The 26,433-nt window shown below is 42.9% G+C and overlaps 1 protein-coding gene across 1 annotated transcript in view; it reads right to left on the reverse strand.

Annotated features, from left to right (window-relative positions):
• The window catches only part of ccnd3 (cyclin D3), a 45,012-nt gene that overhangs the window by 13,867 nt on the left and 4,712 nt on the right, over window positions 1-26,433 (reverse strand). The window contains exons 3-4 of the mRNA XM_080209919.1: window positions 13,079-13,238; window positions 10,841-10,983 (exon numbers count right to left, since the gene is read on the reverse strand). Coding sequence (XP_080066045.1) covers window positions 10,841-10,983; window positions 13,079-13,238 — 303 coding nt within the window. The remainder of the gene's footprint in view (window positions 1-10,840; window positions 10,984-13,078; window positions 13,239-26,433) is intronic.

The following is a 26,433-nucleotide window of genomic DNA, read 5'->3' on the forward strand; positions in this document are numbered from 1 at the left end:
AGTCTCATGCCTCTGCTCCTGCCTCAGCCCATCAGCTGTTGAAACCCACATCCATGCTTTCATTACCACCAAATATGACAATTCCAATTCTATCCTGGTCGATCCCCCATCTTCTTCCCACCATAAAGCTCAGTGCACACAAACTATTATCTTTATCCTCCCGTCTCATGCAGAAGGATCTAGATAGGCTGGGCGAATGGGCCAGGAACTGGCAAATGGAATTTAATGTTGGCAAGTGCAAGGTGGTCCACTTTGGTAGGAATAACGGGAGGAAGGACTATTCCTTATGGGGCGAAAAACTGCAGCAGGCGACGGTGCAGAGGGACGTCGGGGTCCTTGTGCATGAGTTGCAAAAACCCAGCCTGCAGGTGCAGCAGGTGGTCAGGAAGGTTAATGGGATGCTGGCCTTCATAGCGAGGGGAATTGAATATAAAAGTAGGGAGGTCTTGCTGCGGCTGTATAGGGCATTGGTGAGGCCGCAGCTGGAGTACTGTGTGCAGTTTTGGTCGCCGTACTTACGCAAGGATATTTTGGCCTTGGAGGGAGTGCAGAGGGGGTTTACTAGGCTGATACCGGAGTTGAGCTATGAGAGGCTGAATAAACTAGGCTTGTACTCGTTAGAGTTTAGAAGAATGAGGGGAGATCTCATTGAGACATATAAGATGATGAATGGGATGGATAGGATAGAGGTGGAGAGACTCTTCCTGCTCAGAAAGGACAGTAGGACTAGGGGGCACAGCCTCAAGATAAAGGGGGGGGGGTTTAGAACGGAGTTGAGGAGGAACTTCTTCACTCAAAGGGTGGTGAATCTCTGGAATTCTCTGCCCGTTGAAGTGGTGGAGGCTGCCTCGCTAAATATTTTTAAGAAGCGGGTTGATGGGTTTTTGATAAGCGAGGGGATTAAGGGTTATGGGGAGAGGGCGGGAATGTGGAACCGAGCCATGACAGGTCAGCCATGATCTTACTGAATGGCGGGGCAGGCTCGAAGGGCTAAATGGCCTACTCCTGCTCCTATTTCTTATGTTCTTATTCACCCATTATTCCTGTGCTAACTGACCTACACTAGACTTTGGTTCACCAACGTCTCAGATCTAAAATTCTTATACTCATACCCAAATCCTCCATAGCTTTGCCTCTCTCTAACCTCCTGCAGCTCAAGAACTCAGTGTTCCTGCAACTCTGGTCTCTTATGCTTACCCTCATCTCTTTTCCCCGACCATCAATGATCCTGCCTTCAATGCCTCAGCTCAGAAATGCCCTCCCTAAAACTTTCTTCCCTTGTTCAGGTTGGTCCTTATGGCCTTCCCCTTTAGCCAAGCCTCTCTCATTTTTACTCGCATCATGCTCCCTGCGACGCTTTCCTACAATAAAGTCATAATTACAAATATTACTGTTACCGTCATCTCTCTCCCACCCATGTGCTTCCCTCCCTAGATGAGGATAGTATTCAATTTGAGTCAAGTAGAACAATCCTTAATACATACAACAGATCAACGATCAGCTTTTGATCTGGTGAGTGGGGTGCTCAACCAGAGGTTTCCCCATTTGGTTCCCACATATACTCGACAGCAGTTTGCAAGAGCGCCACTCGATATCTTGGTGAGTGCTATGATTTCTCAAAAAAACAGTGCAATTACCAACTACAGAAACACATTACCAGCAAAGATTATTGAATCAGTCTGTGAAATTATTGTTGTAGCGCAAACCACATCATTTTGCAAGAACATGCATACCAAAAGTAGGTGACCTTTTAAACAAGAGTAGGTGGCTGCAGTGGTCATGAACAAGTTTAATTTCGAGTTAACTCAGCTACAGTATACACAATGCGAAATTCTCCACATGTAATTCATCTGACTGGTAGTGTTTGGGCATCCGACTGTCAAAGTTTATACACCAGTTAAGCTGTATACTTACCGCAACAGAAAACAAATCTATAGCTCTGTCAGTACTGCTCATTTGTTGCTTTAACAGCTTAAGTCGTACGTTTAACTTATTTAAGCTTATTAAGGTGGGAAGACCCAATGGATAATATTCTAACTTGGTGCCTCTTCACAGGAGTCTCACTTGCTGGGTTCATAATGGAACATTTTTAGCCAGAGTAGAGATGGTTGGAAAATGATGAATCGCTAATTCCTGTTCTGGATTTCTAGAAGGGAGCTAGCTCCACCCAATGTTCTGAATTCAGGTAGCGTAAAGGTCCAGAATCTTATTAGTTATACCATTTGTGACTGCTCAGATACTGAAGCAGTCCATGTCCAAATGCAGCAAGACTTGGACAATAACCAGAGTCAAGCTGACAAGTGGAAAAGTAACATTTGCACCACACAAGTGCCAGGCAATGATTACCTTCAACAAGAGAGAATCTAACCATCACCCCTTGGCATTCAATGGCATTACCATTGCTGAATCCCCCAGAAACTGAATTGGACTGGCCATATAAATATGGAGGCCACAAAAGCAGGTCAGATATGGGAAATCCTGCAGCAAGTAACTCATCCCCTGACTCCCCAAAACCTGTTCACCATTGACAGGTCAGGAGTGAAATGGAATATTCTGCACGTGCCTGGATGGGTGCAGCTCCAACAACACTTAAGAAGCTCGACACCATCCAGGACAAATACTGGCAAAAGTGTGTACCATCTGCAAGATTCACTGCAGGAACTCACCAAGGCTTCCTAGGCAGCACCTTCCAAACCTGCAACCAGTAGCATCTAGAAGGACAAGGGCAACATACACATGGACCTCCAAGCCATCCTGACTCTCAAATATACTGCCATTCCTTTACTGTCACTGGGTCAAACCCTGGAACTCTCTCCATAACAGCACTGTGGATGTACCTACAGCACATGGACTGAAGCAGTTCAAGGCAGTGGCTTACCACCTTCTCATCCCTGCAGTTAGGAATGAGCAATAAAATTCTGACCTAGTCAGCAATGCCTGCATCCTGTAACTGGATTAAAAAAAAACCAACAAGGTTATTACAAACTGAAACTAACTTTACAAGTCTACAGATGGCTAGACAAGAGTAACAGTGAGAAGTTACAACACGAGCTTAAAGTCCAACAGGTTTATTTGGTAGCAAATGCCACTAGCTTTCGGGGCTGGAGACAATACACATCTCTTTAACCTTTGCTTAATGTTATTTCCACTCACACTGTCTGCACCTTTAAGACTTGATTAGCTGTAAAGAATTGCATTCTAATCAGTATTCTGTAAACTGAGTTTGTACCTTTTTATGCCCCGTTTGTGGTCAGAACTCCCCACTCACCTGACGAAGGGGCAGAGCCCCTGAAAGCTAGTGGCATTTGCTACCAAATAAACCTGTTGGACTTTAACCTGGTGTTGCAAGACTTCTTACTGTGTTTACCCCAGTCCAACGCTGGCACCTCCACATCTAGACAAGAATAACTCTAAACTTGAAAGAAAGTGGGAAGGCTTCCATCGGTGGAATCAGCAGACATCTGCATCAAAATCCTGAAAAAATGGCAAGTTTTTCTGCCTTAAAATTTGTGGCCAAGGGTACTTATGCCCCACACTACTCCAACCTATGCAGCCTCTCTAATTGCAATACACAGCTTCTTGTGTGTCCCAGCACATGGTGGCACCCATTTCTGGCTTTAGCAGCACTGGTGGATAGATAGAAAACTTGTGAATGTGGAATACACCTCCTGTACAGGCAGAACACATCTACTTTGGCATAACGCTGGTTTTACGTAACACAGAATGCATCGATTAATTCGCAATTTAAAATTTTCCACAAATCGCTTATGGAAAGAAAACTCAACCATGTTTTAAAAGGAAAATCTCTTGACATGCACGGTTCCAATCTGTGAGCTGCTATCGCGTTTGCTGAGTTTCCTCTTCAGCCTTTAAGGCAGCTTACAGGCAAGCCACTACTACCAATATCATTTTGCACCTCAAAATATAACTTCACTGTGGATGAGTCAATGGCAAGGTGCAAACTTCTCCATCATGATTCAATGTAGTATATCTTTGTATTGCCATTGGCCACTGCTGACTGGAACCCAAGTACTGACCCTCCTCTGCCTTGCCCCAGTAGAGCATTGAAAGGTGAATGGCCCAAGAAGAAACCTTCCAAGCCCAATCACTTGGCAGTTAAAAGAAAGCATGGTCTGAAAAAAAGGCAATGGGAAAGAGAAAGTGAAATAGTTAATGCAGAAACTTGCAAGAATGCTCCTGGGCTTTACTTAAGTGCTGGCTGCACTGTTGTAGCAAAAGCTCAGATCAGAATGATTAAGAAGTCGACTGTACTTTTATCTCACAAATGCGACAATTAAAAAAAAATTAGGGCAGTCTATTCTTACTAGGAATTTAAAAGAAATGCTTCGAGGTTCAAATTGGAGAGGAAGTGGTAAGCTAAAATAGTACTGACGTAGTGGAGATACTAAGAATTCTCACCCCCTGCACCAATGGAAACATTGGTGACTGCATTTGTCAATCCTTAAAGTTATACAACAGAGTCCAGAGCCTCACTAGTTATAATCCAAGAAACTTCACTTTTTAAAAGAAAGATAAAAAGCAAAAAATGCAAACATGAAGCACGTATTTAATAGAGCTAATTCACACCCGCCAGATCTTTATTAAGATCCACTGAGGTCCTATTACTGTAGGATGTTTCAATCTTAAAACATCTTTTGTACTGGGGTGGGGAGGGGTGAAGAAAGAGTCATCCTAGTTAATCGTCTTGATATTTCCCGACAGATACTGCGCTCCACTAAAGAGATGAATGCAGCCTCCCATCTGTTCTCTTTCAAGCAGGCTGCCCCACAAGGCAGCATACAAATACCTAAGCTATTGGTTTTGTCTGCATCTATGCGGTTGTCGTAACTTTAGAAGTAGCCAGATTCCTTTCACCTATTGCCATCTATTATACACCACTCACTGCAGCATTTCCAATCCACAATGCTGAGGCACATCCCTCAAAGAGCAGTTCCTTTTTTTTTAAAATATCTTCAACAGCTGTCAAGGAGGAAAGCAGTTGAAAACCGAAGGGAACAACAACTCTTGGGGAAAAAAAAAATAAAGCCAGCTGGAGTGCAGGTAACACTGCTGCAGAGCAGTGGTATTGAGTGCTTGACAGAAAGCAAGATCAAAGAGCGAGAATAATACACTGTAGTAAACTCATCCCAGTCTTTCTGCTGAAGAATGAATAGCAGAACAAGGGCCTTTGGGGCCAGTCGCAACATAATTGGTTCCAATTACCAGGATCAAAGGAGAGGCAGGAAACTAGACTCTGAGCAGCCTATCCAGCTAACAGCTTGGCTATTTCTTATTTCTTCCCAATTGACACCCCCCCCCGCCAAACCACCTCCCCTTACTTCTGTTTTTTAAAAAAAAACACAAAGGGACATGTGATAAAAGCAACCCGCTTAAGGACATGTAAAAAATGTTTTGGAACAATTCTGCGCAAAATATAAATATTCAGGATAACGTGATGAATGTACACTCACTGCTTCCTATACTGATAGGAGTTACTTGGATATAAACACCAGCACCCCCTCCACTCCCCCCCAGTCAAATCTGAAGGTTGATACTTTCTATGCAACAGAGCAACGCATCATTCTTGACAGCCCAATAGTGACCTCTTCTTTATCCTAATTTGCATGAGGCATCACCCAGATTCTGTGCTAAATAGGCAATTGTTGCTGTGGCAATCGGATTTCCAAAGCATGTCACAAGAGCAGGCCACTGAATAGCTGGATATATTCTGTACATACCTCCCCCAATGGCCTAGCGGGCAAATGCATCACTCAAGTGCAATACTGCGCCAATCAATACAATGTAGAGCAGGCAGCTTCCCAGATAAATCTCCAGCCTATGTCAAGCCCGCTGGGTCGCAAGAACTGGGCTCAAAGCTTCCGCAGAATAAACGAGAGGGGCAGCTTGAGGAGAGAGAGGAGTGTTGGTGAAGCAGCCAAGGTTAAGGATTGGCATTCAGCATTCCACATTTAAAAGCACATGGATTTTTCAAGTAACTGTGTAATCCGTTAGGGCGAACTGCATCGTTAGTCTGCAAACCACTTCTGGAAATGATGGGCTGCCAACAGCAATGGAGCTGTGCTCAACATGAATCAGCCATCCCCAGGTGAGCTAAGGACTTCTGGCATTTCAAGATCTTTCAACGCAAGAGTTGATGCTGTGACGGAGCATTTTTCTAAAACATTCATTCGTGGGACATGGGCATCGCTGGCTGGCCGGCCGGCCCTCATTCATTGTCCATCCCTAGTTGCTCTTGGACGGCAGTTGAAATCAACCACATTGCTGTGGCTCTGGAGTTGCCAGACCAGGTAAGGACAGTAGATTTCCTTCCCTAATGGACACTGGTGAATGGGTTTTCCTGACAATCAACAATGGTTTCATGGTCATCAGTAGATTCCTAATACCAGATTTTTTTAAAATTGAATTCTAATTCCACCATTTGCCGTGCCAGAACTTGAACCCAGGTCCACAGAACATTAGCTCTGATTCTGGATTAATGGTCTAGCAACACCACCACTGGGCCATCGCCTCCCCAAATAACTTATGACCAGTTGCATTCCACAGGTAACATTCTAACAACACTGAATACGTGATGAAAAATAGCAAATTGCTCATCTACAGCACACTACACAGACTTCAGCCGCCGTGGTGTTCAACAACTGAGACTCTGTCAGGAGCACTCCAGCCTCCCAAGTCAGAAGGTTGTGGGTTCAAGTCTCCTTCTAGAGATTTGAGTACTAAATCTTGGCTGAGATTTCAATGCAATATTGAGTACCACACTGCTGGAGATGCTCTCTTTTGGATGTGATGTTAAAATGAAGCTATCACCTGCTCTCTCAAGTAGATATAAAATATCCTAGAAGACTAATTATTTCCTCTTCAGTCCACACAAGGTGAGCCCTCAAAATCACTAGTTATTTGGTCACTACCATGCTCTTTGTGGGACCTTCTTGTAGGCACAGATCCAACAGATATGACTATTTCTGCATCCTAGTCTAATACTGAAAGAACAGTACAGCACAGGAACAGGCCCTTCAGCCCACCAAACCTGCGCCAACACAACGTCTTTCTAAACTAAACTTTTGCCTCTACGCAGTCCATATCCCTCTATTCCCTGCCTATTCATGTACCTGTCAAGATGCTTCTTAAACACTGCTGTTCTATGTGCTTTTACGACCTCCTCTGGTAGTGGACTCCAGGCGCTTGCCGTCCTCGGTGTACAAAAAAAAACTTGCTACTCAACTCCTTTAAATTTTCCCCTTTTTACCTTAAGCCTACATCCCCCAATAATTGATACTTCTACCTTGGGAAAAAGACTGACTATCCATTCTATCCCTCCTCTCAATTTTGTAAATTTCTATCAGGTAGCCTTTCAGCTTCTGATGTTCAAGCGAAAACAAATCAAGTCTGCCCACTCTCTCCTCATAGCTAATCCCTCCAAACCTGGCAAAATCCTGGCAAACCTCCTCTACACCCTCTCCAAAGCCTCCACATCCTTCAGGTAGGCTGGCAATCAGAACTGTGTGCAATATTCCAAATGTGGCTGAGCTAAAGTTCTATGTTAACATGACTTACTGGTTTTTTTATACTCTATATCCCTGACTGATGAAAGCAAGCATGCCATCTGCCTTCTTGACCAGCTCATCCACTTGTGTTGCCACTTTCAAGGAAGTGTGGACCTCTATGCCAAGATCTGTCTGTATGGAGTACTGTGTGCAGTTTTGGGCGCCATACTTATGCAAGGATATTTTGGCCTTGGAGGGAGTGCAGAGGAGGTTTACTAGGCTGATGCCGGAGTTGAGGGGATTGAGCTATGAGGAGAGGCTGAATAAACTAGGCTTGTACTCGTTAGAGTTTAGAAGAATAAGGGGAGATCTCATTGAGACGTATAAGATGATGAATGGGACGGATGGGATAGAGGTGGAGAGACTCTTCCCACTCAGAAAGGACAGTAGGACTAGGGGGCACAGCCTCAAAATAAAGGGGGGGCAGTTTAGAACGGAGTTGAGGAGGAACTTCTTCACTCAAAGGGTGGTGAATCTCTGGAATTCTCTGCCCGTTGAAGTGGTGGAGGCTACCTCGCTAAATATTTTTAAGAAGCGGGTTGATGGGTTCTTGATAAGAGAGGGGATTAGGGGTTATGGGGAGAGGGCGGGAATGTGGAACTGAGCCACGACAGGTCAGCCATGACCTTATTGAATGGCGGGGCAGGCTCGAAGGGCCAGATGGCCTACTCTTGCTCCTATTTCTTATGCTCTTATGTTCTTCTGCTAATGCTAAGGGTTCTACCATTTTCTATACGCTTCCCTTCTGCATTATACTTTCCAAAATGCATCACCTCGCATTTGTCTGGATTAAATTCCACCTGCCATTTCTCTGCCCAAGTCTATAGCCTATCTATACCCTACTGTATCCTCTGGCAATCCTGCTTGCCATCCGCAGCTCCCCCAATCTTTGCGCCATCCGCTAACTTACAAATCAGACTACCCTATGTTCTCCTCCAAATCAGTTATATACATTACAAACAACAGGGGTCCCAACACTGATCCCTGTAAAACACCACTTATTCAATATCTCCAGTCAGAACAACACCCTTCCACCATTATGACCAAGCCAATTCGGATCCACCTTACCAGCTCACCATGGATCACTTGTCAAAGGCTTTGCTAAAGTCCACGTAGACAACATCCATTGCCCTGCCCCCAGCAACCATCTTTGTCACTTCCTCAAAAAATTCAAATCCAGTTTGCGAGCCATGGCCTCCCCTGCACAAAGCCATGCTGGCTGTCAATATTTTTCCAAACGTGAGTAAATCCTATCCCTAAGAATCTTCTCCAATAATTTCCCTATCACTGACTCAAGGCTCACTGGCCTGTAACTTCCTGGATTATTCCTGCTGCTCTTCTTAAAGGATGAAGCAATATTGCTATTCTCCCATTTCTGGGACCTCTCCTGTGACTACAGAGAATCCATGTAAGAGGAACGTGTAAATTTATAGAACATAGAACATAGAACATTACAGCGCAGAACAGGCCCTTCGGCCCACGATGTTGCGCCGACCAGTTACAAAAACAATGACCCACTAGCCTATACCAATCCCTTTTCGTCCATAAACCTATCCAGAGATCTCTTAAACGCCCCCAAACTAGACGCATTTACAACTGCAGCAGGCAGGGCATTCCAATCCCTCACCACCCGCTGGGTAAAGAACCTACCCCTGACATCCGTCCTGTAGCTACCCCCCCTTAATTTAAAGCCATGCCCCCTCGTGCTAGCTTTCTCCATCCGAGGAAAAAGGCTATCACTATCCACCCTATCTAAACCTCTAATCATCTTATATGTTTCAATAAGATCCCCTCTTAGCCGCCTTCTTTCCAACGAAAACAACCCTAAATCCCTCAGTCTCTCCTCATAGGACCTCCCCACCATACCAGGCAACATCCTAGTAAACCTCCTCTGCACCCTCTCCAACGCCTCCACATCCTTCTTGTAATGCGGGGACCAGAACTGCACACAGTACTCCAAGTGCGGCCGCACTAGAGTAGTGTACAGTTGCAACATTACACTGCGACTCCTAAATTCAATCCCCCTACCAATAAACGCCAAGACACCGTACGCCTTCTTAACAACCTTATCTACTTGATTCCCAACTTTCAGGGATCTATGTACACACACACCTAGATCCCTCTGTTCATCCACACTATTCAAAGTCCTCCCGTTAGCCCTATACTCGACACATCTGTTGCTCCTACCAAAGTGAATTACCTCACACTTCTCCGCATTAAATTCCATCCGCCACCTCTCGGCCCAGCTCTGCAACCTATCTAAGTCTCCCTGCAGACTATGACACCCTTCCTCACAATCTACCACACCTCCAATTTTGGTGTCATCAGCAAATTTACTAATCCACCCAACTATACCCTCATCCAGATCATTAATAAAGATCATTTATCATCAATAGGAGAGTAATACGTGGAGCGCAAAATGTAATTTCAGAGTTGCTGATTATTACAGGCTCCTTTGATCTAAAAACGTTAATGAAACCCAACTGACAAGGAAAATGCTTAATTGGTTACTCTTAAGATGAGGCATTCCAGCAAACGGTGGCTCAGCTAGTGTTCCAGAGATGAGTCAAGGACACTGTGTACAGTGGTTCAAAGTCTTCCACTTACAAAAGTGAAGAATACTAGTAATCCAGTTCAAACGCTTACAAAACTCATCTCAGCAGATACAGTAGCATCTGCATATTGCGTGGACTGAAGAGGAATTAATTATATGGCAAGTAAGGTTTTTACTTTACAGAGTATGATTAAGTACTGGTATTAATCACCATCAGTATTCTTTATAAAACCTACCTCTATGACCAAGTTTTTAATCTTCTGACCTGGTATCTATGCCCAATCTCAGTTGATAATGCACCAATGAAGCACCCTGGTATTTCGACTATATTAAAAGGTGCTATATAAATGCACACTGTCGTTATAATGGGGAAGGCGGGGGGGGCGCGGTGGAGGAAATGGAGAGAAGAACAAGAACCTTAGATTGCAATGAAACTTTGTTATGTATTATGAATATTTTTACTCCCAAATGCAGTATCAAGTGAAGAACAGGTCTGGATTTAAAGCTGAGACTTCAGTGCAGCAGCTGTGATGCAGATTGACAAAAATGTTTAGAATACGTTCCAACTTGAAAAGGAAAGTAGAAAAAGTATTTTAGTTTTTAAAAAATAAAATTACCGATTGCAGATGAATTCCCTCCCTGTTTCAGCCTGCAAATTCACAAGGATCTAGGTGGTCCATTCATTAGTTATCACGTCTGATAAACTTTGTTCCAAACTCACCAGTTCTGTGCAGGTAATCTTGGCCAGCAGTTCGGTCAAAGACTCTTTTGAAAGGGAACTGCCCTGGATGTCAAGTCCACTGATTGCTGCAGCTATGCTTCCTGTTGCTATCATTGATGGTGGGTACATGGCAAACTTAAAATCTGAAACAGATAGACACAACAACAAAAAATCATTGCAGGGCTGCAGTTATCCTACAAATATTTAATCTGTGTACATTCAAATGCATTAAAAAGGATCAGCACAGTGCTTAGCACTGCTGCCCTATAGCACTAGGGAGCCAGGTTTGATTCTTGGCTTGGGTCACTGTGTGGAATCAGCACATTCTCCCCATGTCTGTGCGGGTTTCCTCCAGGTGTTCCAGTTTCCTCCCAGAGTCCAAAGATGTGCAGGTTAGGTGTACTGGCCATGCTAAATTGCCCGTAGTGCATGGGAATAGGGCCTGGGTAGGATTACGGTCAGTGCAAACTCGATGGATTGGATGGTCTCCTTCTGGACTGCTGGGATTCTATGAAATTCTAACAAGGTTCCACAGACAAAAAATAGATCAGTCAGTTTTACATTTTAGTGATAGTTGCCAAAACACAGATACTCTCTTCGAATAATGATGCTTTTAAGATCCACTCGGACAGGAAGTTCTTATTTCAAGATCGATGTCTCTACAGGTACAGTATTTATTAGCACAACACCGCAGCATTAGTTAAAGAACTGTGCTCCACTCTGGCACTGAGGCTCAACCCCAATCTCGAAGGCAATAATCAAAGTGAGTCAGGCTAGGAGGATTGTTTCCTGAGTTATTGCTCTCAAAAGGCACCGATTCCCAAAATCCAATATTAATTGGCACTACCCAAAATGCAGGCTTTTCCTTGCCTTCCTCAGCCTGCTTCACGAAGACAAACTTACTTTGGGGTGCACTATGTGTCCCGCACTAAGTCACTAACTTCTTAAAAAGTCAGCTGCAATTCAAACTGTGCCATTCCCTTTACTGGAGGAAGGGATAAAGGCAAACAGGAGGTGCCACAAACGACGGATTACGCCTGCATTTTTGGGATGTGTTAGCCCTCTTCCCACTGGCTCAATAATTTAAAAAGAAATTAAGTCTTACTTCCTGTCAAATAATAATGTGGCCTGTGATTGTCCCCCAAAAGTTCCTGGACTGACAACTTTGCCATAGTTCATTTACTAGTGTCACAAGTAGACTTACATTAATGCTGCAATGAAGTTACTGTGAAAATGCCCTAGTCACCACACGCTGGTACCTGTTCAGGTACATCGAGGGAGAATTTAGCATGGCCAGTGCAACTAACCAGCACGTCTTTCGGACTGTGGGAGGAAACCGGAGGAACTCCATGCAGACACAGGGAGAACGTGCAGATTCCGCACAGGCAGTGGCCCAAGCTGGGAACTGAACCCAGGTCCCTGGTGCTGTGATGCAGCAGTGCTATCCACTGTGCTGCTCCATGCAAGTGTGACACAGAATGGCAAGCTGCTACATACACCTTATGGCAACATTTCCAACTTCAACTGCACCACTGGTTCATTATGGGACCAGACCGTTGCTTTATAAAAGGGGAAGGAGCAACTTATTCCAAGCTGTTTTTACACACTTTCTAGAGACTGATAAGAGCAGGATTCACAGAAGGCCGACATCAGCACATTGACCGCTCATCCCCACCCCCCTCTCAACTGCTGAACCGCACACGGCCTCCAGGCATTTTAGCATTCAGAATAATCGCGGGAGTCAGGTTTTCATCCTGCAACAGAGAGGCAAGGAACTTTCCTTTGTGTTTGCATCTTCTATGAACTAAATCCAACATAAAAATCAAGGAAAACATGGCAACGAAACAACAGTTTTGCTGCTGCCAGAATCTTTATAGCACTTGTACACGCCCTGGGCAGAGAATGGGAATGGAAATCTTGGCCACTGATAGCTTCGTTTCCAATGTAGTGGGTATCTTCCCTGGTTAGTTAACAGCTACAGCCAAAGAACAATGGAAAGCTGTGATTGCATCAGCTTTTGGAAATATCATTCATCTATTATTCTGTTTCAGAACATGTAGCAAAATAACTTGCAAAGAGGAGATTTACATTTTTATTACACTGCCGAACTTGAAAAGATCCTCCCCTAGAGATTAATGGAGCTGCCCTTAAATAAGAACTAGCCTCTCAATCTCAGCATTCATTTAAAGTAAACTTCCTTTATTTCTGATAAAAACAGAATGTCAAACAACAAAGTACCTGTAGCACACATGGCAATGAATGTTTGAGTGTGTTTCTTAATAAGTTCCAGCTTGTCCACTGGAACAGCCAGCTTCCCCAGGATATGTTCAATAAAATCATTTGGAATTATGGCTGAGAGGTCCCACTTCAGTTTCCCAAGGACAATTATCTCCCAGTTCTAAGGAAGAGAAAGAATTCAGTGTTACATGATTGCCAAGTGTCTTGATGTACTTATTTAAAACAAAATGTCTTGCAACTGCATTATTTCACACTAGGACACTTCATTATTTTCTGTGCCATGATTTAGCCATGACATTTTAGATCCTTGCCTGTGCCTGTGGAATACATAAGGAATATCACAGCCACAAACTCCACTATCCATACTTGCCATCATACTCACCTCAATGTTTGGTGACGCTGCTACCTTTACCCGTCTCCCAAATGCCTTCACAACAGGCCTGTTTCCACCCACTTTGGGGCACTTTTCCATTTTTTTTCCTACATAAATAATTGGCTTGCTTCATTTTTCTCTGCCTCATGAAAATAATTATGTGATCCTACTTTAGGAAAACCAGCACAATGGCAATTGCCCCTCATGGTCTTTGATTTGCCAGCTGAAAGCTTCTACCTCTGGATTTGACTATCCAAAACCCTTCCACCTTGTCATGCAAATCTATCTGCCCCAGGAACGCTCCCAACATGCTGACCAGGTGTTTCCCTGCACTGGCATCCCTCACACTTGCAGCCCATTTAAGAATAAGAACCCACCCCACCTTCCACTGCCAACTAAGACCAATGCAGTCCTACTGGCATAGCTCCATTCTCACGTCTGATCAATTTCACCCATTTGGACACTACCCTGAACTGCCAGTTACGTAGTTTTCAATACTGAGTGCGGCAAGAGTTGGTTTCAGATGTCACCAAAAGAGCAGATCAGGTTAGGTGACACGAAGATGCCAGTGAGATCAGAGGACAGTGGGGAGGAAGACAACAATGATACAAGGAAGCAGAGGATAATATAGTCTGAAAGACATCATTAGGTGCATTAGCCATGCTAAATTCTCCCTCAATGTACCCGAACTGGGGCGGAGCATGGTAACTAGGAGGTTTTCACAGTAATTTCAATGTGGTGTTAATGTTAGTCTACTTGTAACAATAAATAAATATTTAATGACAAATCAATCTAGGGATCAAAAGGGAACACATCCGTAAGAAAGGTGGAGAAGTAATGCCAGAAACCAGAGGGACAATGGGAAAGAGATCATAGAATCTCTACAGTGCAGGAGGCCATTTGATCCATCAAGTCTGCACAGACACTATGACAGAGTGTCTCACCCAGGCCCTTTCCCCCACCCTATTCCCGTAAACCTGCACATTCGCCATGGCTAATCCATCTAACCTACACATTGTGGGACACTAATGGGGCAATTCAGCCTGGCCAATTCACCTGACTTGCACATCTTTGGACTCAAATAGATAAATGAGACACAGAAAATTTACCAAAACCACTTAATATCAGCAAATAAGATTTTTGTTCAATTTCAGGTCACATAAAGCTGCAAGAGACAGGGACAGAGATAAATACTGCTCGACAGTGATCCAGAAAGAGAAAAATTAGGAGACAGAAATTAGGAGGATTGACAACAGGGAGAAAATAAAGTGAGACACTCCAAAAAGGAGCAATATCAGAGAGTCATTGTAGAAATGAACTATAATTTAAAGACAGTTAGGTACAGAAAGATAGGCAAGTCAGGCAACATAAAGGCACACAGATCAGAAGTGACAACGTCAATTGTAAGCAGATCCTCAATACTTAGATACACAAGTGAGGTCCTTGTTAAAAAGTTTGAACAAGCACTAAATGGAAATGGGTGTGGTTCCCACTTCAACGCCCCTTGCAGGTGGTGTCACTGAAGCATGTGTCAATTCTTACGTTGTGTTAAAGACATAGAACCAACACTGTGGGCGGCACACTGGCACAGTGGTTAGCACTGCTGCCTCAGCGCCAGGGGACTGAGTTTGACTCCCGGTTTGGGTCACTGTCTGCGTGGAGTCTGCACGTTCTTCCCACGTCTGCGTAGGTTTCCTTGCAATCTAAAATGTGCTGGTTAGGTGGACTGGCCATGCTAAATTCTCCCTCGGCGTACCCAAACTGGCACCGGAGTGTGGCAACTAGGGGATTTGCACAGTTACTTCATTGCAGTGAAAATGTAAGCCTACTTGTGACACAAATAAACAGTTATGAAGACCCTCCCTAACTACTTTCCCTTTACTTGATACACTTACATCAGGAAATGCCAAAAGCTGCATAAATAACAGAAACATACAAAACAGAAGCAGGATTTGGCCATTCAGCTCTGTGAGCCTGCTCCATCATTCATTTTGATCATCAAATTCAAGATCCTGATCCCACCTTCCCGATGACCCCTTTAGCTTCAAGAACTATATCGAGTTTCTTCTTGAAATCACACAAAAGTTTTGGCCTCAACAAACTTTCCTTGATCACCCACTACACAGGCCAAAGCCTGGAGAAGTATGCAAAAAGATGTAAAAGTAAATCAGTGAAGTTTAGGGCAAAAAATAATTTTGGCACTTTGCAATCATTGAGATGAGAAGAACGGTGAAGATTCTGTAAGCAAATAGAGGGCATTTTCCCCAGCGGAGGGACTCATGGAGAGGAGGGTGGGGTGGACAAGACTCAATTGGTACTCAAGACAACGAAGTTGCCAAAAATCAGACAGACAGTCATTTGGGGCTGAAAAGATAAACTAGTGAGCAAAGTCTTCTCTAATTTACAACATTCACAGGAAGAATCTGAGAGATGAGCCATCTCAACTAAGAATGTATTTCTATTGGAAGGTGCTGGAGGTTTTCTTTTTTGTGTTCATGCCCACAACGCTGTGTGCACATTTTTAAAAATATATCCTGATGCCTCAACTAGACAATGTCCCATAATTCTTATTTTAATGCCTTACTAACAAAACTGCCACCTTTTTAAGTCCGTCCTGGTTTGGACAAGTTATATACACAGATCCTATTTGTTCTACAGCAGCCTTTATCTCCGTGATGTTGGTCAGCCCTTTCTTTACAATTTGTTCATGGAGTGCAAGTGTCACTGGTGAGGCCAGCAGTTGCAACTCAGCTTGAGAAAGTGAGGAGCCACCTTCTTGAATTACTCCAGCCCATGTGGTAATACCGCAACCATTTAGTTCATCAAAATACTTATAAAGAACTTGGCCTAATGTACACCTAAACGCCAGTTACACCTTACGTGGTATGTGAATCATAAATGCCCTCAGGGCACTTAAGGATTCCTTTTCAGTGTTGCCCACTCCACCAGAACAATTGCAGATACTGGATGACTGTCAGTAAGTTTGAAGTGACAATCCAATGTTAGTGTTGATATAGGATATCCTACACCACAGGAAGAGTTTATTTTTGCTATCTGAATGCCCAAACACGATTACTGTTTTGTATGTCACTGACAGCCTGCAAGAATCCTTGGTTTGTTCCACGACCTTGCCTTTACTATCAGCGCTATTTGAAGTCTCCAGGGGCCACTTGAATCACAGCACTGACTCGGGTAGAGCCACGTTGCTCGATTGTGTCAGACCACACAGGAACTGAACACCTGTACTGACAATTTAATAGGCAAGAATTTTAATTAACCCAAAAGTGTGAGTGGAATAGAAGAGTGTTGACACTTCTCATCCCTCCATGGGTAAAAAGCCAGTAGCCACGTTAACTGCTGGCCTCTGCAGACATAACATTTTATGACAGGGATGAAAAGCAGTAAGAGGGTAGTGGAGAAAATAATTCTCCTTTAATTCATAAATTGTAGTGGTGGAAAGATGCCGATAACCACGAGTTAGAGGTGCCATCCTTTTCAGTCAGGGTACAAAACACAGACTAACACTTGAAACTAAACATATAGTAATGATTACTGCTGACATTCCATAGAATAGCACCACTTTCGTGAATTACAATGCAACTGCTCCAAATCAGCGACTGTTTTTTTAAAAGCCAAAATGATGGAGGTAGACTAATGTAACTGGAAAGAATTGTTAGTGAAGTCTGCAAATTACAATTGAAATAAATTTAAAGATGCCAAGTTACTGAGGCAAAATAGCAGGAACACAAAAGGCCAACTGGACTTGTTCCTTCTTGAAGTCAACTGGCAAAGTGAAGGATGGAACAAACAGTGGGTGAAGTGCATTCCTCCGGAACTTACATAATTGACTGACGGGTTAATAATAGTTTGTAAATATTCATAAAGGGCATTGCAAATTTCACTGTGTAGCACTGGGAGATCAGCAACGATTAAGTTGGCTCAGCATTCCTGATACCCAAAGAACCCCAAGACCAGAAAGTCAGGGGCATCAAAACTGGACAACTGACAGGGTAGACAACCACAACAGGCATTTATATAACTCTTTAATATAGAAAAACATCCCAAGGTGCTTTGCAGGAGTGCACTCGTGCATAAACCGACGCTGAGCCAAAGGAGATACCGAGATCATTAGAAAGGTAAGCTTTAAGAAGATTCTTAATAGAAGGGTGAGGTGGAGAGGTTCAGAGTTACCAGAAATTAGAGTCTCTGCTGAAGGTACTACATAACCAGCCTTAATTCTTTCAATGGATCTGGATCACAAGCATTTCTAAACGCCCTCTGACTGTACAAAGTACTACCTGCGGCACACTTTCACATTTAATTGGGTGCGTGGATGAGTCATGCTTGTCCGTCGATTCTTCCTCATTAACCATCTTTGAACAAATGCAACTTTAACACACGAAAAACACGCTTTGGTTTAAAAACTGAAATATCTCGCTTTTCCTCCCACTATTATTACAGCATGTGGCGTCTTTCCCAGGTGCTAAGGTGCACACAGACAAGTTACAGAATCCTTTTCTATGCGTTTCCTCAGCAAACACTTTGCAAACCGCCAACGTCAGCACTAGTATGTATATCTAAAAACAAAATAACCCAACAACCAGCCAGCAAACAAAACTAAGGAAGGACATGCCTTGATGGAGAACTTTATCTTGGCAAAAGTACTGTGAAACTCAAGTGCATATATTGTGCCGGTGCAAGTCAAAGCTCCTGCAGGCAGAATGATATAAAGGTTTGCACCAGTACACAATCATATTTTCCAAGTTACTAAAATACACTACAAGATACAATCTACACACTAGATGCTGTACACATATTTGCTCAGTTGTCCAGTTGTCTACTCTGGCAGTGGAAACCTGTGGCATAAATGGTACGTCCAATTTAAATGCTGAAGTTATGTTTTTCCAACAAAGCTATTCTAGGTTTCTTTTTCTCCCTGTCGTCTTGCTAATGGCCACACCTACGTAGTGACATTCCCAAACAGGGCCATTAGCTTACTTGCTTTGTAACGAGTGCAGCAAGCTTCTGCACATACGTTTCCTTTTACTTTCAGTCCTGAAACAACAACCACCCTAGAGATTCATAAAGTCTGCAGTCTGATGTACAAGTTGTAATTTTATTTATGACATTTGTACACAATTGCTTGTGTGCGTCTCCCCAAATCTCTAATCGAAATAATCTTCTCTGTCCGATATCTGTCTTCCTGCACAACTGTTTATGATCTGCTGCATCCATCTGTTTCTCCCATGATCTACGAGCACCATCTGTCTGCTTTTTGCAAAGCTCACCCATATCATTAAATGTTGCTGGCTGTGTCTTTCTCTGTGGTGTCTCACGTTCTTCATCTCGCAAGTGTCTGCCCTATAACCCACAAGCCTGTCACTCCAATGTGCTGTCAGGACTGCTTGTTTGACATCAGACAAGCCCTGCAACCTCCTCCAATTAAATTTAAAGACTTAAAGCCAGCATTTTTGGCACCTGTCACAATTCCTGAACACTCGTGATTATTTCTCTTATTCTATCCAATGTACAATTTTGGTTATTTATTTGTTTTCTGTTTGCGGGACCTCACTGTTTGCATATTGGCACAAACATTTCTTACAATAGTGACAACACTACAAAAGCACTTTATTGGACATTGCGAATGGTGCTATATAAATGCAACTTTGTTCTTTCCCTGGTTACTATTGTAGGCTGAATGATATTTGCAATCTCAATGACCTGTTTAAGCCCAACTTCGAGCCTCCCAATTACAATACTGTCGATTTTCACCTCAAAGCAACTCCGATCACCAACCCAATATGCACTAAAACAATCGGTGCTTCTGTTAAATGGAAACAGGATTACTACAGTACTCATGCCCTGCTGCAGCATCTGCAAACTTCAGCTCAACTACAGCCCCTGAAGAGAAATACTTAGTTTCTAATGTAAACGGTGGCTATAGAAGTTACTTAAAATCATGAATGTGCGCAACATTTTAATATATTAGGCGATTTCCCTGCCCCACACCAAGTCATGGTCACCACACATCTACAGTGGCTCACAATTTTAAATCTTCCATAGTTCCCTACTGCTCCAAGACCTAAACTCAGGCCACCTCGTATATCCCCCACATCCATGTGACCCATCATTGGTAGCCATGCCACCAACTGTCATAGCCCAACTTTACTGGAATTTGTTCCACTTCCTGGTCTTCCTAAAACCCATCCATCACAGGAGCTTTTGATCATCTCACTGAATGTTTGCTTCTTTATGCCTTTGAAGCACAAATAAACAGTTTCTTCTACGTCCATAACTATAATTTAATGCAAGTTGTTGCCTTTTCCCATTTTTACATGGTCACTTCTCCCTGATCTGACATGGTCACATCTCAACCACCTGCTGACTTGCATGCCTTTCCCCATTTAACTCCAACAACAGAATCCTGACAGTGCAGGAGGCCATTCAGCCCATCAAGTCTGCACCTACCACAATCCTACCTAGGCCCTATCCCCATAACCCCAGATATTTACCCTGCTAATCTCCCTGACACTGGGGTCAATTCAGCATAGACAATCAACCTAACCCATACATCTTTGGACTGTGGGAGGAAACTGGAGCACCCAGGAGAAACCCACAAAGACACAGGGAGAATGTGCAAAGTCCACACAGACAGTGACCCGAGGCCGGAATTGAACTGGGGTCTCTGGCGCTGTAAGGCAGTGGTGCTAATCACTGTGCCATCATGCCGATGCTGTTCTCTAGCCTCTAATCTACTTTTGCATCTCCCTTCCCTTTTCATTTGTCCCATTTCTAATCTCTCATCCCATCTGTCAGTCTTCCTCTCTCCCTTGTGTAGCTCACTTGTGCCTCACCCTGCCCCTTTATAATTCTATTATTCAAATCTTTATATTTTCACATCTCCAAAGATGTGGGGGTTAGGTGGATTGGTCATGCTAAACTGCCCCTTAGTGTCAGGAGGATTAGCAGGGTAAATATGTGCGGTTACTGTGACAGGGCCTGGATGGGACTGTCGTTGGTGTAGGCTTGACGGGTCGAATGGTCTCCTTTGGCATTGTAGGGATTTTATGTTCCTGCTTTCCATACCTTGGAAAGCCAAGAGAGACAGTAAAGGAGGATGGTTTGCAGCATTCCGGGGTCTGAAAGGACACCAGAGCCGAAGCTCTTGATGGCGAATATTAGTGGTCAGAGGCTGAGCTAGAAAGGACAAAGGATTAGGAAAGGACAGGAGAAGAGAAGCTAAGATGCAGGCAGATCAGGAAACAAAATTATATTTACAGGACAGGAAGACGGGCAGATGACCAGCAAAGGCTCAACAGTTTGGCGTTTGGATGGAGCCTAGACTTGATGGGCTGAATGGCCTCCTGCACTATTGGGATTCTATTGTTAGAGATAAATAGGGAAAGGCATGCAAGTCTGCAGGTGGTTGAGATGTGACCATGTCAGATCAGAGAGAAGTGACCACATAAAAATGTGGGAAAAGACAACAATTTGCATTAAATTATAGTTATGGATGTAGAAGAAACCGTTTAGTGGTGCTTCAAAGACATAAAGAAGCAAACGTTTGGTGAGATGATTAAAAGCTTCTGTGATGGATGGATTTTAAGAAGACCAGGAAGTGGAACGAATTCCATAATTCATGGTGGTCCCTGACTACCAGGGACAGCCAGGTGGTCACATAGCAAAATTACACTTTGAATTCAAAGTTGCTTAATTCAAAACTCTGATCATTCAAATTTTCACACTAACGTTGCTTCCCTATTTATGCTGCTTAAATAGTTTTTTTGCACAATAAAAAATTTAAATCAGTCGACAAAATATTTAGTTTCTAATGTAAACGCTAGCTATAAAAGTTATTTATAATCATGAAACATTTTATTAGGCAATTTCACATTGCATTGCTAATGGTAAGATAGAGAATGTGCAGTTCTTGTCACTGATGTCTTTACGCCACTGTTTCTTGGTTTCCTCTTTTCTGCACATTACCCTTCCCTAACTCGTCTCATTTGCTCTGGTTTTTAAAAAAATTCTTACTTCCAATCAGATGGGCGGTATGGCAAGACATGATACCAAATGGGGCCAGCAACTGAAGACTACATTTGTCCTGGTGGTTGCAAGGAAAATGGGGCCTTGACCACTTTCACATTTAGACTACACCCACTACAAGTCACAACTTGGGTGGGGTGTCACTTTAACCAGAAGCCACTTTCTGAAGTCAGGCACCCACCCTCAAGGTTCAGTAGCCTCCCGACCACCCTTTCCAGCCTGCCCAGGCCTCTCTCCCCAGGCCCTATTATCCCCTCCTAGGCCTTCCCCACCCCTCGAGCTTAACTGGACACCCTCCTGCATTTCGTCTTCCATCTCTTTGCTGTGTTGGTGCTACAGGGAATGGGGAGCTGCCCAGCCAATCGCAATGACAGTGGGACATGCTCCCGAGTGAGCAGTCCTGCCTGCAGCCACTTAACACTTACTTGAGCATGAAGGGCACTCTGAGTCAATGGGGATGTCAAGTGGCAGGAATCAAGACTCTGCCATCTGAAAAATTCATGTTCCTACTATCTCATCCCCTTCTTTCCCACCCCATCTTTGTTTACAAATCAAAGTTAATGGTTCATATCTGAGACACTCGGAGCCAGGTGTGGCCATTTAGCCCCTCATATGTTCCATTGGTCATGGCTGATTAGAACTTCCAATCTTTTGAAATACCTACCCACAATTACATTCTCCCTACCATGCTCCAATGTCATCATTAACTCTCTTCCCACTCGCTCCCTCTCAAATGCACCAGCATGTCCCCAAACATCAATCCTCCCCCACCCTATTTTCCATCTCTATTTCCCTTGAAATGTAATGCCTGGTTCAATATTCAACTTTTCTTCCCCCAAAAGCAAATAATCAAAATACAAGGAAGCAAGAAATTGTTGGTTTTCTTTCTTTTCTCTATTTCAACTTACACATTTTTTCCTTACCTGCCCCTTTGTTCTGATTTTGTCTTCCAAATTCTTCTACTTCCTCAAACGTCTTCCTGAACACTTTCCCACTTCCTCCCCTTTGAACTACCTACTCAACCCATTTATCAAGGGGAGTGAGGGGCTGAGAACAAATGAAGGGTCAGAAAACCCAAACACCAGTCAATTTGCCATCCTCTTCTACTCTCCTTTTCCTTTTTTGTCTTCAACGACGCATGGTTTGCTTTGAAAATTCAATGTTAAAAGAGAAATCAAATTAGAATAAGGTAAGAACACGACTGCCTGCCTGCCTTTCTCTCTTTGTGCCTTGGTGTCTCGTGCATTGTTTTTCAGGGGCTAGAGATCAGAACTTCTAATCAACCATGGTCTCACTGAACGATGGAACATATGAAGGGCTAAATGGCCACACCAGTCCCACGTGTTTCAGATATAAACCATTAACTTTGTTTACCAGCTGAAGTACAGGTGAGGCAATTAAAAGGCTTAAAAATTTAATGGATGCTCATTCTTCCTCTGATAAGTGTAGTAACATTACAAGAACTCATTCTCTCCTCACTGCCCTCTTTCGTTCATTTATCTTGCTTACACACAAGGCCTCTCAGAATCCCAACAATGCAGAAGGTGGCCATTTGGCCCACTGAGCCCACCCAGGCCCTATCCCCATAACCCCACATATTTACTCTGCTAAACCCCCTGACACTAAGGTCTCATTAGAGAAAAAAAAAGTATATATATTTTTACCTCTCTAAAGCTTTTGAAGTTTATCCCTCAAAACAACTTGGACAGAAAATGTTAGAAACTAAATTTAAAAACTTTAACAAATTGAGCATTGGAGTATTTTGAGCCTAAGGTGCACTTAAGATGTTCAGCCTGCACAAAGCATTTCAGTTCACAGCACTACAAATCTGGAAAAAATATCAATTCATGCCCTGGCTTTTGGGAGAGATTAAAAAAGACGCAAAAGACAATTCAATGGATGAGTTTAATCATATTGTGCTCAAGTGTATATTTTTAAAATCTTGATTTAATCTTTATTTTGGGCATTAGAAATGTCAGTTACTGAAAATTAACAGATGAAAAGAGTTCTCACAAAGTATTGAGAGAAATGTGTCAACTCAGTGACCAGTTTTCAAAGTGACAGGTTTACATGAGTGTTTTTCATTGCAAACATGGACACAGTCATAGAGCGCTGAAAAGGCCCTTCAGCTTATCAGACATAGAATAGAAAATGAAAGAAGTTGACAAAAAAAAGTATCTAAAACTTGACAACTGAAGATCAGGTAGTTCAGGCAGGAAGAGTACACAGTGGCTCGTGTTTAATCTATTATAGACATATAGCGATTTTCAGCTGCCTTTTCCCACCAGTTACTAGAAAACCAATGAGTACTGACCATTACCCTACTGAAAATAGTACACCAATACCATTGCAAAATGTGGAGAAAGTATTAGACAACATTTATAAGCTCACAGTTGCAGAAAACAAACCTCAGCTCTGTATAATCACTTGTCAAAAGTAAATTCACTATTAATAAACTAAATTAGATAGGAAACTGAGCTTGCATGTATGGCCAACTTCACAATCCCTGGATGTCCAAAATATTTTGCAACTAATTAAGTACTTCTGAAGTGTAGCTAATTTCCACACAGCAATGTCCAACAGACATCAAATGAATTAAACGAACACACCACTTGTTTTAATGATATTGGAGTTAACTATCTAGAAGGGTGGTAGAAGCAGAAACTTCAACAATATTAAAGAAAATTGGACAATCATGTAAGAGAAATAAACTTGTAGTGCCAAAGGCAGAGTGGGGTTATAGGACTGGCAGAGCTGGTATGGACTTAACAGACAGATTGGTCTCTTGTGCCTTTATGATTCTATGACTATGAACAAAGAACAGTACAGTACTGGAACAGGCCCCTCAGCTCACCAAGCCTACGTGGACAAATGACAGCTCTCTAAACAGAACGGGTGGCATGGTAGCACAGTGGTAAGCACTGATGCTTCACAGCTCCAGGAACCTGGATTCGATTCCCAGCTTGGGTCACTGTCTATGTGAAGTTTGCACATTCTCCTCATGTCTGCGTGGGTTTCCTTTGGGTGCTCCGGTTTCCTCCCACAGTCCAAAGATGTGCAGGCTAAGTTGATTGGCCATGCTAAAATTGCCCCTTAGTGTCCTGAGATGTGCAGGTTAGAAGGATTACCAGGTGGATATGGGAGTAGGGCCTGGGTGGGATTGTGGTTGGTGCAGACTCGATGGGCCAAATGGCCTCTTTCTGCACTTAGGGTTTCTATGATAAACTAAAAATCTTTTGCCACTATGCAGTCCGTATCCCTCTATTCTCTGCCTATTCATGTAGCTGTCAAGATGTCTCTTAAACATTACTATAATATCTGCTTCTACCACTTCCTCTGGCAGCGCATTCCAAGCACTTACCGCCCTCTGTGTAAAGAAACTTGCCTCCCAAGTGTCCTTTAAACTTTCCCCCTTACCTTAAACCTATATCCCCCGAGTAATTGACATTTCTTCCCTATGGCTGAGGGACATGCACAGGTTAGGACACCAGGAGAATATTTCAAGTCTTCTTAGACTACGTCCACAGGATACTTTAGGGCCATCTAAGAGGCCTTGGTCTGATCCATAAACCAACCTCAGGACTACACTGAAGTGCTTAGATGATGGGCTCAAATCTCTGGATTGCACCTTAAACATATATCTTTTAGATTCTACGGCACATTTGTGAACAAGTCAAAGCTGACACCATTATGAGGATATTTTAAATACTTTGTCACAACAATTCTTCATAAAAAACATAGCTGGAGGTGAAATTCTTGTGTTTGTTAATTTTAAATCTGGAGCAAGTTAAACCCTTCAAGCCATCTATGTAGGGTCCATAAAAAATTATTTTACCCCACATTTCTTACTTGGGCTATTTGAAGACCCTTCATTTGTAAAACTCATTTCCCTCTCCTATTTTCAGAGATCTGAAATGAAGAGAAAGCATCCAAAAGATGACAGTGCGCACGATAACATCTTCTCTTAAAGATTATATGTCTCCATCATTAATCATAAGCAACTCAGTTTTGTGTGGCACAACAGAATAGAAACAGGCCATTTGGCCCAACTACTCCATGCTGGTGTTCAGGCACTGCACATACCTGCCATTACTCCTCTTCATCTAACCCAATCAGCATAACCTCTGGGCCTTTCTCCCTCATCTTGCTTCCCCTTAACTGCATCTGCATTTGCCTTAACTAATCATAGTCGCAAGTTCCCCTTTCTAGCCACTCTCCAGTTTCTTCTGAATTCTCCATTGGATTTATTAGTGACTACCTCAATGATGACCTCCTATCTTGATCTCTTTCACAACATCTTCTCCAAATGTCAAAACAGATAAGTTGAACTGGAGGGAACAGTGATGGGCAGGGGGGGACATACACAATTATACAACCTCAGAAAAGTTGAATCCTTCTGATTTGATCCTACAAATCATGAAACTGTACTATATGGCTATAGTTGAGTGTACTATTCATGTTGCATGTCTCGCTTGTTACTGCTGTCTTAGGAAAGCAGACTCTTTAAGAGTACAAACATGAGCAGATCTTTAGCAAAATTGGCCCTTGAAAAATTTTGACTAAAAGGGAGTCAAGAACATTGAGAATCACCACTCCTTCCCAAAATTACTGCTGGTTGCGTTCAGGGAAAGGTCAACAATCTCTCAGATGCAGGACAAATCGATTCCTGAATTTCTTTGTGTCCTTCTCCAGAGCTTTTAACAGGAGTTTGATATATGGACGAAGATATGAACCTAGGGAGGGTCTCACTAATTGATTTTCATGTATTGGCATAGTTTTTAAATATATAGGTTAAATCAAATTAGATGTGTGTGACAGGAACATTTTCTTTTATCATTAATTTACACACAATCTTTCAATGAATTTCCAGCTGAACAATAAAGTGAACTGAATCTACATATACCTATTAAACCCTGCCATATATTTAATACCTCTA

Source organism: Carcharhinus amblyrhynchos, chromosome 22 (genome assembly GCF_965287045.1).
Source record: "Carcharhinus amblyrhynchos chromosome 22, sCarAmb.v2.hapA, whole genome shotgun sequence".
NCBI classification, from domain to species: domain Eukaryota; kingdom Metazoa; phylum Chordata; class Chondrichthyes; order Carcharhiniformes; family Carcharhinidae; genus Carcharhinus; species Carcharhinus amblyrhynchos.